General features: G+C 44.4%; 1 protein-coding gene across 1 annotated transcript in view; it reads right to left on the bottom strand.

Moving 5' to 3' along the window:
* The window catches only part of TBPL2 (TATA-box binding protein like 2), a 426,294-nt gene that overhangs the window by 333,788 nt on the left and 72,428 nt on the right, over positions 1 to 20,078 (bottom strand). The window contains exon 2 of the mRNA XM_078662091.1: positions 152 to 594. Coding sequence (XP_078518217.1) covers positions 152 to 594 — 443 coding nt within the window. The remainder of the gene's footprint in view (positions 1 to 151; positions 595 to 20,078) is intronic.

Below are 20,078 nucleotides of genomic sequence, written 5' to 3'. Positions count from 1 at the left end.
CCCCATCTAATCAGTATGAGGGTTTTTACCTTTACTCTTATAGTCTATAGGCTAACCATGTGACCAATCCGGCGCACAGGATTCCAAATAAACTATTTTTTAAAAGCGATTGAGAATAACCCACATCTGATGCAAATGCCCCAGTACTTACTGCAGTTGTGGTACAATTCCAGAACTTTCTGTAACTGGAGTCATTGGTGCCATAGGAGTCATAGGTAATGGACAGAAATTGGAAGCATCCTGAGACTGTTGCGATGCACCGGCTTCATCATCGGCACCATAGCACTGAGAATCTCCTAGACCATCGATTCCATCTAAACAAAGTCCACTGTCCTGCTCTGAGGTTTGTAGTTTGTATTGCTCCCCCATGTGCATCCGGTTGTTGTATTCATTCTGCGAAGGTGTTTGCGCTTGATCCTGGTTAAGTTCATCAGGAAGAAAGCTGAGGTCTACGGAAGAAAAGTCTGTGGAAAGATCTTTGGACTGATCAAGTTGAGAAGTAAAGGACATCTCGGGGAGGGAATGAATAGATAAATCAGAATCATATGGAGTCATTGGTGCATACATCTCCGGGGTAGCCGACGCAGGGCCATCCTGAAAGACAGAAAAACATGTAGAGAATAGTAAGCAAAAGCAAACGGAGTCGAATACAACTACAAATCAATGGCTGAAATAACACATCAGGGGAACTGGACTACCAAAGAGGCTTTAGCAGCAGCCTTTTCAGACCAGGGGTGGTGGACTAAAACATAGGGTGGTAACCAAATGTAACCAGCAGCTGTGCAAACTCACGAGAGCATTTAGCATGGTTTCGGGTACACAGAAAACAACCTGAAAAACAACATCTGCCTTGCAGCATAAGTCCTACGAAGCCATGTAAATAAACTTGAAACTAAAGATAACAGAAAATCCTGATAAAAATAACCGACAAATCAATATGTTGATCGAGGATCTGATTTTTCTTGATTTGTATATAGTACATTGGACATATAAGCTATGAGTAGAAACAAAAAGCAAAATCATAAAACTACTATATTGTAATGGACTGAAAATGGACTACTATTACAAATCAAAAAATAGTAACAGAGCAGCTATGGGTTGACAAGAAAAAATTAAAACATGGCATTCAGACGCATTATTGATTAATGTATGTTTTACTTCACTCTTCTGAAAAACAGGATTGTGGATTTTCAAAACCTTTGCACTGAAATAGAGGATTTTGGAGCGCTCACCGTATGCATACATAAATTAGGCATGGAAGGAGTCTCTCTGTGGGGAACTCTGCAAAGGTACCCAAAAACTCCGCTGCTCAACAAGGAGTTCCGCAAGCAGCGGAGTGCCATACGTTGTGCTGCTTTTTAGTGCTGGGTGTTTGTCCAGCATTGTAAAAATCAGCGTGAGCGGCACTATGTGCAGTGCAAGAGGGAGCTGCTTCTTTCTGCCGCTTGAGTAGATGTTCTACTTGGGTGACAGCTTCCTGTGAACAGAAGGTTTCTTGACGCAAGCTGCAGCAACCAGCCGCGACCACCCGCATATCGAAATCTCACCAGGAGGTGGTCTGGATTAAGATTTTCCGCACTCGCGCTAACATTGGAGAGCCAGGGCAGAGGAAAAACTCTGCTCTGCGCCGCTACAAGGAGTTTTTCGGAACAACAATCTATGCAGAGCTCAGAGTGGGAACAACCCTGCAACAATCGCGAGCAGAGTGGAATTTCACGCCCAGGCAAAACCTAAATCTATTTCTTCATGCAGCCTCACCAATGGGTATTTAATACACAACTCATAGTCCTACAGAAAGTAGGAAGCTTGCTAAACGAAGGGGTAAAGGAGTGATCATAGATGGCTGCTATAACTTCTCAATGGCCTGGTGTCATACTCATCCTTGAAGAAGGTCCTGTAGTGACTTTATCTGGTACCGAACAACCGGTGATCTAAGCAGCAGCATGCAGTGAGTGAGGTGGTGGTGGTTGGATTAAGAATCTTGGCTCCGCTGTTTCATTCTCTAGTACTGTAAGCAACCGTTAGGGACCACTCACTATCAACACAGGCCCAGCAAGCATTCACTATTGAGTTGCATTTGCAAAGTTTATATCGCTGAGTGGTGAGATGTGACGGCAGTCTCCCAACTAAGAAAGTTTTAAGAACTGATTGTCAAGTGTTAGTATTACACCCATTTCACAGAGCTGAACTTTCAACAATGGAAGCATTATTTTCTTGGAATTGCAGGTTTAGTTTTCTTCGATTGAACCAAAAAGCAATGTTTTGGGAAAGGAAGACCATAACTGGAGTCATTAGATTTCTAAAATAACAGATAACAAAGAAAGTAAGAAGAAAGCACCGCATGGGGGGGGGGTGAAAACGGGGGTGTTATTGGTTTGGCAATGCAGGAGCCCGTTAATGGAGTTATGTTTTCAGTTATGTCCAATACTTGAAGTAGTTGCTTCACTTATTGAGAGTGGTCAGTGTAATGTTGGGAGAGGGTATGCCACATTCCACCAGCACTCAGAGGGGTGCACTACCTCTTTCCCCTTTGATTAGATGACCCATGGTAGACTCGAGCGTCGCTTGACACAGAGTGAATAAAGGGAACCCGAGCGCCCAGCTTATGGCTCAGCTAACCAGCTCCAGGAATCTGAGTCATTATTGTCCCGCAAGTCCGCAACCACAGGCCACCGTGCCACGCCTTGGGGCTCTACACTCTTACGCCCACCATACCGGTCATCAGATCATTCCTTCCTCAAGCGGTATTGGTCATGTATTCCAGAGGGCTCGACAATGTGCAGACAGCTCGCAGCCTCTGAATTTCTGTTTAAAGACCCTAGGAGTGATAGGAGAATGACAGCTGCTAGTAAACATGTGGGATTTGTGACAGAAAGAAGGAAAAGTTGTGCAGATCTTTGGAATCAATTTTGCAAGTATAGTGGGATTCACAATAAACAATCATAAACTCGACTCTTGAATCCCTGTTGTTGGGCTGGATTAATTGTTTTTTATTGGCAAGACTTGTACTGTTTGTTTGCCAAACGATCTGCTTAGCTTTGTCAAGTGCTGGTACCAGGAACAGCTTTGTAAGTGAATGCGTGCGTTTTTGTTTTTTAAGTCAAAATTCTGTGTGTATTCAGGGTGTGGATAGTCCAAGCTATTAGGAGGGGTAGACAAGAGCCTTTTGGGCAAAATGGTGCATTTCAAGACACATTGGATGTAAGAGCGTATGATCTCATACATCAAATTTTTGTAAGAGGTGAAAAATATTTAGCAGGAAGGTTTGCGTTCTTTCTGCCCATCCACTGATCAATCATGTGCATTAAATCAACATATTTTTCACTACAAGCATATTTGTACACTAATATTGGGCCCACTTTACTGGGAGGTTGTATCAAATGATGTATCTTAAGCACATTAGACCTGCAGCTTTGATGAAAGCATTCCAGATTTGAAAGACCACTTTCCAAGACATAGGTTGTTGGTGCACAATCAAATGTTTCTATAAAGCCAGTTAGCACCTCATGCGTAGTTTTATCATATTTGAGATTTTCATCAATGCCACAGTAGTTTGCATGCAGGATGCCCCAGCTTCCCGGTCTAGTCGTGATTTTCAACTAAGAGGTGAACTCTGAAACGTCCTAGTGAACTGGTGGCCATCCAGGCCCCTTTTGCTGCGCGATTTCTGCTCCAGTATCAGTGCTCACTGGCAGTACTACCTTTTTAGGTTTTATTTAACTAAAATTAGATATATAAATCAGGGCCACAGGGATTATGCATTTGTGTTGACGTGGCATTTTTCACATAATTTTAGATTTACCACATTTGACACTTAATACATCTTCTGCGGCTTAATCTGCAGATTTTAACAATAAAAATATATAGTTTCTGGCTCAAATGCTTCAAAAGTTACTAGAAATGGAGCAACACATGTTGCTGGTTAGTGCAAGGCCTTTTGGAAAGATTGAATGGTCAACATTCTGTTGTTTATTGGGTGTTAAACTGGTACGAATGAAGTGCAAACCATGCACAGACAGTGTTAACAGGCATACCTTTGTGAACTGTTCCTTTCCATCCAACAAATTTCAAACATATGTAATTGGCCAAAAGTATCATGAGTAACTAGAGCTACGCAAACAAAATATGGACATAGTTATCCTTCTCTAGAGCTGCTTTCTTTTTCCCCTCTTGCGCAGGTGTACACTTCTCCCAAAATTCTTATCAGTTGGGGCGTGGCTTGGACAGCAGTGCTAATGGCTGCCTGATTCTGTCCCTCCGTTTGACTCGGAGTCAACATGCGACCTTCACCGAGCATCAGCAAATTCAAGGGAATCCAAGGCCAGATCCTGAGTCCCCATGCCAGGGGACGTCTCTGAAACCCATCAAACACCAACAAGATGCATCAATGCCCGTGTAATTGAACGATTAATTTTCCGGCGCAAATATATGCGATGAGTTTTTAGCCCAATATGGCGGAATCCCAGTCCTACCCGACTACAGCATAACGGAGACCTGCAGGGGGAACGCTTTCTAAACGCTGCTTGACTCTAAAATGGTGACCGCGCTTGTAGCGAACGCTTCATGACATCACAAGTTGCACTTCGGAACCACACAAGCCCAGAGAATCATCGCTGTGCCTCACTTGTGCCAGAGATATTGTCCAGGGTTTTGTTCTCTGCCTAAGGTGCAGACCAAATTCAATAAGGTCTTCAGTAGCAGGGATCTGACGCCCAGGTATATATAAGCTGGCGCCTGCTTATGGAATGCGAAATCCTAGTGCAAAAGCTAGCGGCCAGATCTGCCATCGATCAATTAACCCAGTGAGCTTGGTGAACCATCTCTGCTCACACACCTAACTATATTTCTGCTGCATCCAAGTTCAAGTCTACCTCTTCTGCCAGTCTCTGTGCCTGACTTCAAAATGGCGCCAACTGTTATACCATGCGATATATACAGTGTTTTGTCATTGTGTTGGGAACAGAACAAAATTAATGCAGCAATGAGGGATTTTTTCGAAAAACTCAGTTAAAGTGAGGCGCTCTGCCTAGTGTATACGTCAGGTATCTAAATACTAAGTAGCGGTGTGGTGCATTCAGAGCGAGCGGAAAAGCCCTTAACCGCTCAAGAATGAAAATCACAGACTTTCACAAAACTGAAAAACAGCAAAGCTCTCGCACACAATAATACAGGGTTCGCAACTGGTAGACAATAATAGTCAACACAACACATATATAGCACGAAAAGGACAGATGCAGACATACACACTTGTTCTCTGGTTCCGTGATTTTTTGGCTTACCTTCCGCGCTATCAATTAGCTTTCTACAGATACTGATTCACGTCCACATTGAGTATTACTCTTCAAGACCTGTGTATTTACAGGCCTGCCACAAGCCCTGAAGAGTCGTTGTGGATAACTTCCACACGACGAAATACGTGTCGGCTGGTTGTGGATCAATAAGGCCGTTTGTGGACCTATTAAACAACCTATCTTGAGACACACAACCAAGAATCTGCATCTGTCCTTTTCGTGCTATATATGTGTTGTGTTGACTATTATTGTCTACCAGTTGCAAACCCTATATTATTGTGTGCAAGAGCTTTGCTGTTTTTCAGAACAAAATTAAGGCAACACAACTGTGTCACTTTATCAGAAGCGCACCTCAAGGATCACACAGGTAAAGCCAGACGAGTCCACAACAGGAAGAGCCGCTTTACTAAAGCCTCATTTTGCATCACTTTGCCTAAAGCCTCATTTGCGCCTCGTATTCACATATACCTCCACCAAAAACACGTAAAGTGCGCAAAGTGTGCAAACAAGTGAGCGTAAACGATCTGCTGCTTTTCCTAAAGCACGACATCTCCACAAATTTAGATAGCTTCTTATTGAACTTAGGAGAGACAGAAAAGCTCTTCCTAAATAGGGGGTATCTGGAGGCTACACTGAGTAAAGCACACAGAAAGTGATGAAAGTTCCTAGGGTATTGACCTTAACAGCAAATTCCAGCAACAGGACCAAAAAAGCCCCAAACACACAATATAATGAACGCAGTAGCAGGGTATATAATGTTCTTAGAAAACATTGGCACCTATTGGTGGATATACCAAGTCTGCAAGATACCTTGGCCACAAAACCGAAGGTGACATACAGGAGGGGACAAAACTTACGTAATATGCTGTGTCCCAGTTATGTCACTACTCGCAAACCTCAAACCTGGATCACATCCACAATGACAGGGTTTTACACATTTAGTGAGTGTAAGGTCTGTCGGTTGAAATTCTGCTTCAACACCAAACGCAGATATACCATAGACCACCTAAATAACTGTAATTCCAAATATGTAAAGTATATATTGGGCTGTCCATGTGATAAGATCTACGTGGGTAGCACCAAAAGGGCTCTAAAGATAAGAGTGCAGGAGAATGTGCGAGCGCGTTGCAATGGAGACCTTAGATATCCCCTTACTTTTCACATGCAGGCAAATCATACAGATTGTGAGGACTTGTGGTTTATGGGCATAGATCATGTCCCTGCCCACCCAAGGGGAGGGAATAGGGAATTGGCTTTAAGAAAGAATGAAGCAGGGTGGATTTGCAGATTCCAACGTGTTGAATTAGGTCACAATAGTGATGATGAAATGCACTATTTCTTGTAAGAATACTATCCTGCATCATACCCTTAACTGTATTTGTACATCGAAGCGGTCTTCTCCCCTTTCTCATTTGCATGACACATTTGGGAGCTCTGAGAATTAATAGTGAAAAATTCGAATCGGGCCAATTGTTCTTTAATTGTACTGGTCATGAGTGATGCAATGGTCAATTGAATCATGTCTGCCCTGGCCCTAAACAAATATTGATCCATATTTGTATAAGCTTGTGTTTGTCTTCTCTGTTCTCTCTCTCTCTCTTCTTTCCACCTGATATTTGTACGTCTTTACTCATCACTGGGTTATTCTATGCTCTCAGGAATTGAATTCGGCAATTTAAGATCTTTACATTATACCCCCTATGGTATGATTCTACCATCTACTCATACACTCAAGTTATTCATGGTTTACAAATTTTTGCCTCATAATCTTGGTGGTTTTTCATATTTATATATGAAGGTTCTTAGACCTTGAGTATACTAAAGCAACTCAATACAGTTCCGTTTATCTAGTTTTCAAGTCTTGAATACATTGAGCCCCCTTTTAATGGTATTAACCCATTTCAAGATGGCCGCTGCACCGGTAACGATACCGGGATACTGCCTCTGAGCATGTGAAATTGTATCCCTTAATAGTTTGAATACAAATTAAGGATAATCGCTCTCCTTCCACGATGGATTGCGGAAATAGTAATGCACCAGGGGATCTGATGAGATTTGCTTACGCCACGCGCTGATTATTATGTGCGTTTATTGCTCAGATATGCGGTTCAATTTGTCAGTGCAGCGACCATTATTGGGATATTGTTTGTCTCATGACGCTTCTGATATGTAGGAGTATAATACTTCTGTTAGCTTTATGTCTCTCCATAGACTTCTATGCTGGTTGGGTTTGGTTTCGATATTTACCATTATAATATGGCCGCCACACTAGGAACGTATCACATGACCTGTGTTTGGACATGCCTTGTTCACCGGATGTAGGTGTTCCGGCTTTCTTAGGATGCCCGTGCTATTTCAACCCTACATAGATACTATAGCGGGTTGCTGCCAGGCTTGCCTTTGCTTCCACGTTTTCGAGCGCTTCCGTTGACTGCAACTATTACATTGCGGTAAGTCTGATGTCGGCATGTGGATTTTGGGGACAACTAATTACCGATGTTGTTCCGTTGTTCCTATGACTGCATGGGGATAGTCTTGAACTTGCTTATAATCCGGCTGAAGGTTGGGAGCTTTCCTAGTACTCTCTTGAACGCAAAGAAGCATCGCGGTAACCTAGATGGTGGCGGCGTTTTCATCTGGGTTTAACTATTAATTACATTTAACTTCACACTTGTACCCACTATGAATGGTTGTCTCATTGCCTTTTGGGGGTTCTCAATGGCTTGACGATTTGAATTATGTGGACGGGCTGCACAGCTCTTCCCTTTTGCTATTGCAGTAGCGCATAAACCACGCTTCTAAGGTTCGCGTTCTGCTCCTATCATTTGTGATCTTTTTAGATACCGGTACTATATTTTCTTTTATGTACCGGTGAATAGGGGGCCGCATATGAGATTCTTACATACCTCAGGGGCATGTCTCAAGTGGGCTGTGGTTTCTTAGACTTGTGCATGCAAGGTGCTGTTACTAGTTTTCAATATAATATGAGTACAACTCTTTATGGTCCACGTCGGGGGTCATTAACAATGGTTTGTCTGCCTGATTTGGCCATTTATTTCCTTTATAGGCTTCTGTTTACCCGCTTCTTTGGTCTACTATTTAAAGAATTGTTTGGCGATGGGACGTCCCCTGTTCCTTGTAGCTTTATGAGTAAGTTATACACTCCTATCGGGTGTTCGGGGTTGTAGGGATTAGGGAGACAGTGTATATTCCTTTCTACCCAGTCTATATAATGTGTTTAGTCAATATGCTTAACTGTTTTTGTATTCTGGGATATGGAAGGGATGTTACTGATTGGAGATAATTACTTCCCCATAGGTCTAGCTTTGGGTGCTTTCCATCGCATAAGCCTATCCGTCATCAAGTGGGTTCATCCGTCTTATTTCTAGACCTTCGTGTGACATTCGGAAGGTATGTGTTTACGTATTAGGCTCATCATCCGAGTAGGATAATATGTAAATGCTACTGAGTTCCCATTGGTTTTAAGTAGCGCTGGTGTCAATAATATTGGTCATGCCTTTATGGGGTTCGTATGATGGACTTGTAATTCTCAATTTTTTGCTTTAGATAAATTGTTACAGGATTTACTTTGAACTTTATCGTTATATATTCTGGCGGCGTTGGAACCTATCAGGGTGGGACGTGCACCGAGTTTACTTTTCGTTGTGGCCTCCACTTAGATGGCACCAAACTTTTGATATAATGTAAGTTCAGAAGAAATGGAATGTTTGCTACTAATAAAGTTTTATTCATGTTATTGACAGTTCACATTACAACTTATATTGTTTTTTGTTATTTACAGTATAGAATTTACTGTATGGGAAACAGCTTACGGGCAGAGATTTATAGGACCTCTCAGTTCTTGGAAGTATTTGACTCCACCATCATCTAGTGGTGGGTATTCACTTATTTCACAGTTATGATCATCTCACAGCGCTATTGATTTTCTGGTGTCTTGCTACACCTTCTCTCGATTCGTGAATTGGGGGGGATTGACCATATAGATCAAGCTGTGACTCTCCAAGCCCCTTAGATCGGACTTCCTTATGGTTTTGGATTATGAGTAGATGGGGTTCTCTCCATGACAGTACTGTTTTAGGAGTTTTGATTGCTTTGCTCTTTTCTCTTCTTAAGCCCTGATGGGTAACGTCACACCTACCTCCATCTGCCCTCTTCGTTTTCTCTTTTTTCTCTTTCTTTTTCTTGTTCTGTCTTAATTTGAGTTGCAACTACCATTAATTAATTACAGTGTCCCTTTTCATGTTGTGTAGTGTGATTTATATGATGGCATTTAAGATAGATAATAAATGAGGATATCTCTGACAATCGTGTCCCGGCTGGGACTTTTGGCCTTTAGTATGTGTCAATTATTATTAAGGATTACATAATGTAAATATAAAAAATTAATAACTGTTTAATAGTTTGTTGGTCTGTCATTGCTGTGTAAAATGTGCAAATTATGCATAACTAATGTGATGTGAGCATGGGATAAATTTTAGCCCATGTGTTTTATGCATAGGATGTCTTATATTTGTTGTAAGTGTTGTTTTTATATATATGTATATTTGTTGTAGATGTTGTTCTTATATAGGTATATTTATGTGTTTGTGTTTAACAGCCCTGAAGAAGTCCTGTACTGTGTGTTGAGTCATTAGAACTGGACTCTGTTTTTATCTACGCAAAATGAAACTGGAATAAAAAGAAAACTGCAGCACTTTTCTTTCTGGATAGGGACTTTATAATTGTCCCTATTGCTCAAATGTTGTTGTGTGGTGCACCTGTGCTGTTGTTCTAAAACACCACAACAGGTAGTGCTGCTTTACCTAAAGCCTCATTTGCCACATATGCCTCCACCAATAAAACACGCAAAGAGTGGAAAAAAAGTGAGCTTAATGATCTGCAATCTACACCTAAGACACCTTCTTCCGTTTTTTGCAAATAAGTGGATTAAAAACATGCAGAAGAGTGCAACGAGAGCAAAGAGCGAACACACAACTAAAGTATCCACTCTTAAATCACTTACTTCAATATCCAGTTACACATCACCGAATACCATGGCTGAGAAAGACTCTAAAGATCACTACAAACGCTCCAAAGCTGAGCCGTCAACTCTGACTCTCCTATCAAACCCAAGGCCGATCTGAGCAGCACGATAGAAATAATCCTCAAAAAACTAAGTTTATGTGCATGACCTGGCAAAGTCCACTAAACAAAATACAGACGATATGCAATTGGAATCGACCGCCATTTGTGCTGACATGAATACTATCAATTGTAAAATTGACGCTGCGGAAAAGAGGACTCCGCTATTCGCTCCAACAAAGACATAAACTCCCTGCTTGCCACCACAAACAGCCTAAAGAGACATTGGACAAGCGTCGGAACAGAAGAGGCAACATCCGAATTTTTGGAATACCGGAAGGGTCAGAGGATTCCGCAGAGTTCTGTATTTCCTTCCTCGAAAACTGGATTCCATAAATCACTGGCATAAAATTCCATAAAAACCTGGAAATGGACTGCGCACACAGAATAGCAATTTACAACGCAACGATAAGGAAAACGACATGTCCGATCATCTGCAAACCTCTGAGATATTACCATACAGAGGCCATCCTCAACTTTGCACGCCAAAATTGTCAGATTACTTGAAACAGACACAAAATAACTTTCACACAGAACTATTTTAAAACCACCGTCGATACAAGAAAGGGCTTCCTCTTGCTCAGACAACTACGAGAAAGAAACACCCAATTCTCATTTGCAGGCACAGCAACATTTTAAATCACCGAGAATGGAAAAGCCCACTTCTTCACTGATCCAAAAATGAACTGAGGATCTTCCTGTACAGCCCGAACTCACAAGACATAGAGCATGCTAACTCCTTCTCTAACAAAAGGAAATCATGATGTTGCTTATCCAGTCGATCAGCTCAAATCTGCCTCCCATGTGGAGTAATACCTCCATATAACAGGATTACACGGTTTGACTTACTGTTCTTGTTTAAATCTACTGTTTAAGATTATAATATACTGTTAACTGGGTTTCAAGTATGTAAACGCTCGCCTTTTATGGTCTTCCTTGTAAGAGTTTTGTTGTCACCCTATCGCAGGGTTGTTCAATCGAATTATTAACCAAGTTCAGGGTTATTCAGAAGTATTAATTACATGAACACTATGCGTTTTCATAACCACTTATAAATAGGTGAAACCCAAGCGTGCCAGTCACAATAGTTACACTTGGAGGAGCTATTTGATGCCATTTGTCGCTACTTAATGGTATTTGTTGTGATTTTACGCTATTTGATGCTATGTGTTACTATTTGATGCCATTTGGTGCTTCTATTGCCAATTGTGGCGAATTAGGATCAATGTACATTACATAATTCCTATACTTTAGTAGGTAATTTAATATATAACCATAGCCCTCTCTGAGGCAGCGGATGGACGCTCCTGCCGTCGCACCTCCTACGTTCGATGCTTTCAGGGCTAGGCTGGAGCGTGTGGGTTTGGGGGTTTTGTGGTTTTTGTTTTTGTTTTCAACTTCATCATTTTAAGTTTACTACTGCTAATCTTGGTCTGTTCTCTGTTACACCTTTCCTTATTATTACTTGCTACTCTGCACCACAGCCAGCCATCAGATCAGCACATGAGTGTATGTGGAGCTGTTTGCACCTTCGTACTTCCTTTTAACACACACCATGTGCTTCCCAGTGTTTCAGAACCTTTACTCAAAGCATGCATTTATAATCAGCGCAAAGTCAAACCCAGCCACCATTACACACACATACAATGATACACAGTATCACAGACAACCTTAACATAGTTTCCCTAAACGTGAAGGAGCTCAATCATTCGATTAAGCACCGGAAAATGATGGACTATTTAGTAAAAACAAAAGGAGATATCATACTCCTTCAGGAGACAAAACTGTCCAACAAAGACTCTGAATTCATTAAAAATACCTGGATATTGCAAGTGTCCTGCTCACCAGCGGAACAAAAAGAAAGGCGTAATTACCTTAATAGCTAGAAAATCCATTATCAGTCTAGTATCAAGCTCACATGATGAGGAGGGAAGGCTCCTAATCACAAGTTTATGCAGAGAGGATGACACCTTTCATGTTGTAAACATATATGGACCGAACGCAGATGAGCCAAACTTCTGGGGTAAAGTCTCTAACAAAATAGAGTAGTTACCACAAGATGAATTAATCATAGTAGGAGGTGACTTTAACCTGCCACTCGACCCTATACTAGACTGTCAATCTACCTGCAAATACCACCCCACCATATCTCACGCCGTAGTACAGAATTTATGCTCAAAATACATTCTCAAGGACTCTTGGTGCCTTCAGCACCCTAACTCCAGAGACTAGACTTTTTATTCAGCCCCACATAACTCGTACACTAGGATAGATTATCTATTAATATCGGGATCATTCACTCACCTAATCAACCAGACCAACATCTCACCGAAACTTGTATCTGATCACTCATGCATTAACACCTTATTAACAGGCAGCCATTCTAAGCCCCCACTGAAAAGATGGCTTTTTAATAACGATGTCAAATTAGATCCTAATGACAAAAGCAAAATCGAAGACATAATCACAAACTATCTCAAAAACAACAACCTCCCAGGTACAAGCCTAAACACTCTATGGGATGCGCTAAAGGCAACTCTGAGGGGGGTTCTTATAGAAATTAAAACGAAAATCAACAAAAGATAAAATGCAGAACTACTAAAACTAGAACAAGAAATAATACAAATAGAAATTCCGCATGCCAACTCTCTAAACAACAACACTCTTAACTATCTCACACAAAAAAAATACGAATTCAACAACATTTTGAGCAAAAGAGCAGGAGTGTGGATAAATAAATTTAAGGGACTCAAACTAGGCGAAGGTAACAAAGCGGGGAAGATGCTCGCTATTTAATCTCAAACACAAACAAAATCAACACAGAATCTCATCGTGCAAGGATATGAACAACCTTCCACACACTAATACAAAAGAAATATTAAATTGCTTTAAAAAATGTTATGAATAGGAGGAGCCACGCGCCGGTCCAAGATGGCCGCATGAGTGCTTAGCTCCGTCGACCCCTTTCCCCAGGTCTAACATCCTGGTCCAAATCCTGAGCTTTCACCCCACAGCCTGGCAGAGGCTAGAAATTGACGCATGTTGCGGTGTGCCCGGGTCCTCGGCGGCGTCCGGGGCCCGAGTTACACGTCTGAAGATCTGCGGACTTCTGCTCGCCCGGACCAGGGGCTAGAGTGTTTGCTGTGCCCGCGGTGTGAGCGATAAACACAGGGACCGAAAAAACAGAAGTTGCCAGTCCGGCCCCAGAACTGATTGGCGGGCGGGCGGGGGCTGCAAAAGACACACAGGCAACCAGCGGGGGCCCGTGATCCTCCCGTGGAACCCTCCCTGTAAGTAACTGGAGGCCCGGCTTGCCTGGGTCCGGCGGAGAGCCAGTATGGGAGGTGCACCTCGTCTGGGGCGCAACATGAGAGCCGCATCAGAGTGATCTCGGCCGGGTGCTGGAGACATAGCAAACCCCCTGTGGAGCGGAGAGGAGACGTTCCCGCTGCGGCCACGGTGCTCTGCGGGCCTGCGGGATTGTGGAGAAAGGACGGTGCTGCATCGCCCTCGGGGGGAGCCTATATCAGAAACATACCGGACCACGAAGGTGAGGAGAGCGGGGTCCGGAGCGCTTTAGGGCATCCCTGAGCAGCAAATAGTGGCGGTCGCTACCCCTGGACATCCGGGGAGCGCAGCTGTTGAATCAACATGGCGTGACCAGGTGGCAGGGCTTTTTGGTGATGCCGGTCCCTGGAGGGACGGTGTGACTTTGTGGTTGCGTTTGTGAGACAGCGTTACCGGACCCATGGACATTGTGCGTACGCCCTCCCCATATAGCATTTCAGTCATCGCTGGTGAGGGACTGTGGGTGTCTTTCGGTGTCTGTGCGACTATTGTGGAGCCCCTGAGGGGTGTGGACCTGCGAGTTCGGCCGGCCCGACTCTACACAATGGTACCAGTGGAACGTGAGCCCTGGTGAGCTGGGAGATACAGAGTTGCCGACCAGGTGTTTGGAGAGCTTACCACCACCCCGTGAGTGAATATTGTGGGGGTGCTGGGTCGCGTCCTGCATTCCCAGCAGAAGGCGGTAGTGTATGGACGCTTGCTGGCTTCCACCTGGGCATTGTTGGGGCTCCCCCTGGGGTTGAGCCTGTGAATCTGCGCTTTCCGGTACCCGGGTGGGCTCCGTGTCTTGTGGTGGAGAGTGGCGGACGTCAGAATGGCGACCAAGCCAGAGACCGAGAAGCCCCTGTCCAGGTCCTCCAAGAGGTCGAAACAAATACAAGCCAACAAGCTAGATCGCTACACAATGCCCCGGAATTCCCCTGCGAGTCGAAGCGTTCTCAGTCGGTGGGGAGTGACTCTTTGGGTTCTTCCATGGAGCCTACGCTCACTGACGTTACGGAGACCTTCGGCGGAGTCCAATCCTCCCTGGGTCAGAAGATGGAGGTATTAGACAATAAACTTGACACCTTCACCATAGAGGTTAATTTGATACGGGCCGACCTCACGAAGAAGAGCGAAAAGGTGAAATCGCTTGATATAAGGACCGCTAGTTTAATTGATGATGTGTCACTGCTGCAGCAGGAGGTACGTGATCTTAAGACTTCTCGGGATCTAACAAACCGGAAACTCAACGAATATGAAGGGAGAGCCAGGCCTAATAACGTACGCATCCTTGGGGTACCTGAGAAGCCAGAGGGACCGGCCCCAGACTTGTTTATCAAAGATCTTATCCTCAACCATCTGAAGCCCAAGGGGCTGGGCAACTTTTTTACAATTGAGCGCGCCAGACTTGTTTATCAAAGATCTTATCCTCAACCATCTGAAGCCCAAGGGGCTGGGCAACTTTTTTACAATTGAGCGCGCCCACGGGATGCCAGGGGGAAACCCAAGCCTAGCCCCCCCCCCCTCGCCCGATGATCGCGAGGGTGCTAAATTTTCGAGACAGGGATGCGATCCAGCAGGCAGCACGCGCAGGGGCCCCCTTGCGGTATGAGAATGTCACGCTTTCCTTTTTCCCTGACTTTACTCAGATGGTTCAGAAACAACGGCAGAGTTTTATCCCGGTAAAGAAGAAACTCAGGGTGCCAAAGGACTAAAGTATGCTATGATGTTTCCAGCTCGCCTGCGCGTAGAGATTGAGGGGAGGGCCTGGTTTTTTGACAACCCGGAGGTTGCTTCGGGATAGTTGGACAGCAGACATGCGGAAGGTCCGGAAGGGAGAGATGGTGGACGAAGTGGCGGACAGCAGGAGCAGGAATGAGAGCAGCCATCAGAACTTTCACATTGGTTTGATATGTCAGGTAGCGGGGCGGATCCAGGGCTAGATTCATGCCAGAACACTTGGCTATAAGACAGCTTTGGGGGACCCCGGGCCTGGGGTATGCTTCTTGGGCTGGGAGGGGCGGGGCAATGGCCTCCTCCTCATTACTAACTTTAGTTACTTCATAGCTGGGGTGCTGGGCAACAGGCACACTGCTAGTTGGGGATGGGTGTCGGCCATATGCAGGAGTGCGGGGGGGGGGAGGTGGGGGTTGGGTTCGATGGGGTTTTTTGGTCTTGAGATTTTCTTGTTTGAAGGATTGTTTGAAAAGTGTTCTTCTCTTTTTTTTCCTTTTTCCTTTTTGACATCAGGGGCAAATGCTGTGGCTGTATTGACAATATGGATTCCATTCCAGTATAATGTCAAAGGTTAGACGGCGATCAGGGAAACATGTCTTTAGCTGGAATGTGAATGGCCTCGTGATAAAATTAAGAGGAGAATGGTTAGCCAATTGATTAGACGTAATTCCCCAGACGTAGTGCTGCTACAGGAGACTCATCTTATTGGCAATCGTTGCATGGCCCTGCACAAAGGGGGTTATAAATTGGCTGCACATGCTGGATTCACTACGGGGTTTAGGGGGTTGGTGAAAAATTATTTTCCCCTGCATATTCGAGCTACTTGGGCTGACCAGCGAGGACGGTATATTGGGGTGTTGGGGCAGTGGGAAGAGAGAACGGTTACCTTTGTCTCTGTATATGTCCCGCCTGGCCTTCAATCCGACACCTTCAGGGACCTGGGTGCAATTTTCCTAACTTTGCCGTTGGGTCTCCTTGTAATAGGGGGAGACTTTAATGCAGTGGTAGACGGAAAGGTGGACAGATACCCTGTCGAGCCCTTTGGCCAGCGTAGAGGTGGCTTCCCGGATCTTTAGAAACAACGGGGTTGGTGGATGGGTGGAGGTTACGTAATCCATTTGGGGTGCACTACACACATGTATCCGCGTCTCACCACAGCCTCTCTAGAATAGATTATGTACTGGTACCAGCGGCACAGGCCGCTACGATTTGGGAGGTGCGGCACCTGGGAAGAGGAATCTCTGATCACTCTCCAATTCAGCTTCAGTTGGAAATCGGACAGATGGATGTATTCAGAGTAGCCCCTATCAGCGCATGGCACTTGAAAGACCCCGCCACCAAGAAAGAGATTGTTAAAATCCCTGAGAGGTACTTCCAAGAAAATAGAGACACAGTGGACTCGGGGCAGACTCTGTGGGAGGCATATAAAACCATTATTCGGGGGGAGGTTTTGTCCCTGGTTGCGCGGAAGAACAGGCAGACATAGAAAGGGCAGAGGGAGAAGTGACGAGGTTGGAGGAGGAGGTGTCCAGAGCAACAACCCCTGAGGGTGTACATCGGTTAAAATTGAGGCAGGATGAATATAGAAGCCTAGCTAGGGACAAGGCTAGGGTGCGGAACAAGGAGATTCAAAGCAGGGTGTAAGAGCATGGGGATAAGGCCGGTAAACTGATAGCGTGGCTAGAAAAGGGAGAATGGGCCTCGAGGCTGGTGCCAGAATTTCAGGGAGAAAACTCCAATATCATCATAGACCCGCAAGCTGTAGTGGACGAATTCTCAAAATATTATGGTGGGGTGTATACCTCGGCTGGGGTGTACACGGAGGAGGAAAACAGGGCAATGATTAAAGGCACCCAGATGCCCACGCTGTCGGATGACAACCGGGAATACTTAGGCTCTCCGTTTACAAATGACGAGGTGGCACTGGTTATTAGAGGTGTGCATTCTGGGAAGGCCACGGGCCCGAACGGAATTCCCATTGAGCTGTACAAACTGAGTGCCAATAAACTAGCTCCGTTTGTTCAATCCATGTTTGAAGAGAGTAGGGAGAAGGGTCAGCTCCCCTACGATCAGCGCGTGGCCAACGTAGTGGTCATCCACAAAGCGGAGAAACCCAAGACGCTCTGGTCATCATATAGGCCTATCTCGTTGCTGAATGTTGAGCCTAAAGTATTGGGGAAGCTGCTAGTGACGAGGTTAGTCAAAGTCATCACCACGTTGATACACCCGGACCAGTCCGGCTTCATGCCACGTCGGAATACGGCCCTTAATCTACGCAGGTTACAGGGATATTGGGTAAGGCACCAACGATACAGGAGCCAGCAGTACTGGTGTCACTGGACGCCACCATGGCTTTCGATAGGATCGAGTGGCCCTCCCTGTTTGCAGTTTTGGGGAAGATGGGTTTTGGACCAGAGTTTATTAATTGGGTATGCCTTCTATACGCAGGTCCCCTGGCTAGAGTGGTGGTGAATAATTGAAAGTCGGCCGATTTTCCCCTTGGTAGGGGCACGAGGCAGGGAAGTCCCCTTTACCCGCTCCTATTCGCTCTGGCCCTGGACCCTTGGCGGCGTGTGTTCGGTGGGATAGATCAATTCGAGGCTTGCGGTGGACGTTGGAATGGGAGGACAAAATTTCATTATACGCTGATGATATCCTGCTTTACCTCACCAACCCAAGAGGATCCCTGATATGTTTTCTGGATATGCTTGCCATATTCGGGAGGTACTCCGGTTTTGCTATAAACTGGTTGAAATCAGTGCTTTTCGTTCTCAGAGGTTGCCCACCGGTCATCCCGGAGACTTGATACAAATCGAGCCAACAGGATTTAGGTACCTCGGTATTTATTTATTTATTTTTTTTTTTTTTTTTTCTTTATCCTCATACGCCACTTCCCACCTCTTCATATCTTGTAACGCCCTTGGGTGGTTTTCAAACTCAACTATGAGAGGTTTTTTCCTACTGCTTACACTGCAGACCTGTAGGCTTGAGAGAAGTGGGAGGTGTCACAGCCATACCTGATGCAGGAAAGCATATAGGTTGCATTGACCTCCAAGAGCATCCGAAGTGACTTAATCATCGGACCTTGTTCTTCTCCCATCATTAAAGTCAACAATTATTTAACTCCCATTTCCCTCACCCATAGTGATTTAAGAATAAATTCCAAAACTGGTGCTTCCTATTATTTTGCCCAACTTAGCTATTGCTCTCATAGCTCTAATCCACATTAATTCTGTCGGAAGGCTCTGACGAAATCCAAAGTTTACATATTTCTCTTCGAGCAATCAAAATGGCATAGAAAAACAGCTTAGAATTATCATCAAGGCCCTTACCTTGTATGTCCAGTCTGCCCGAGATGATCTGTTCAGGGCTTACCGTGATATTTAGCTCCAACATTTTCGATAACATTTCACTTACAGCTGCCCAAAAATCTTGAATCTCTGAGCATGTCACAAACATATGAATATCATCTTCATTTGGACTTTTGCACTTTGGGCATAACACCATGCCCCCATATTTGAATTTTGCAAGCCTCTTTGGGGTCCAGTATGCCCTGTGGAGAGTGAACAAGTGATTCCTCCTTAAATTTGCAGGTTTTACCACTTTGTAAAGAATCAACATATCTACTTGCCATTGTTCTTCTGTTGCGATCCTCGGCAAGCGCTCTCCCCACAGGAACTCTGGAAGTAGGAAAGGGCCATCCTCCATTTCGACTATTTCCCAATACCACGTTGCCACTTCTTTTTTCATCCGAATGTTTGAAACCAGCTTCTCTTCGAACTCATTGTGTCGTCCGATTAACTTTCCCTTACCTACTACCCAGCTTTGTATCTGCAAGTACTTAAATTTTGCAAAGTTCCGACCCCAGAGTTGCTCGCAAACCGCCCACGGTAGCAAGGCTCCTTCACAAAACAGCTCACCCCATACCTGTGGGCCCTCTGTTTTCAAAGCCCTAGCTAAAGCATCTTCCGTCCAACTTGGAGCCCCCGGGGCCTCCCAAATTGGTGCTGCCACGCTGAAATATGGATTTTTTGTCACACGCCTAATGCGGTACCACACCGTGGCTAGGTCTTTTAAAACCTTCAGTCTAACTTTTTTGAAGTATTTTGGATCTGCAAATCTATATAAGAAGCCGCGCTTGTGGCATTTTTCTACTTTTAACATGGCAGCAAAAAGGTCCCCTATTGATGAATTATTGGGAGTTCCAAGAAGCATTCTACAGTTCTTAAGCAAAAATGCCCAAGAATAGAATTGAAAGTCTGTGGCTGCTAAACCTCCCTTAGCATACTTTCTCCGAATTTTTTTCCAAGAAAGCCTTGACCCCTTGCAGCCCCAAATAAATGAACCAATTTCGCTCTGTAGCTTAGCTAGGCCTTCTTTCTCAAACATAAGGGGAACAGAGTCAAATAAAAAGGTCAACTTAGGAAGCACCATCATTTTAACCAGATTTACCCGGCCTATCATTGTCAGTGGTATTGAACTCCAATTTCTCAGTAGTGCTGTAATGTCTTTCCTTGCTTTGGCCAGATTTACTAATGTTAGCTGTTTTATATCTTGGGTAATTTGTAACCCCAAGTA

This window comes from Lissotriton helveticus, chromosome 9 (assembly GCF_964261635.1).
Source record: "Lissotriton helveticus chromosome 9, aLisHel1.1, whole genome shotgun sequence".
NCBI lineage: Eukaryota > Metazoa > Chordata > Amphibia > Caudata > Salamandridae > Lissotriton > Lissotriton helveticus.
Note: the sequence above shows the minus strand (reverse complement) of the source record. Positions and strands in the feature narration are given on the sequence as shown.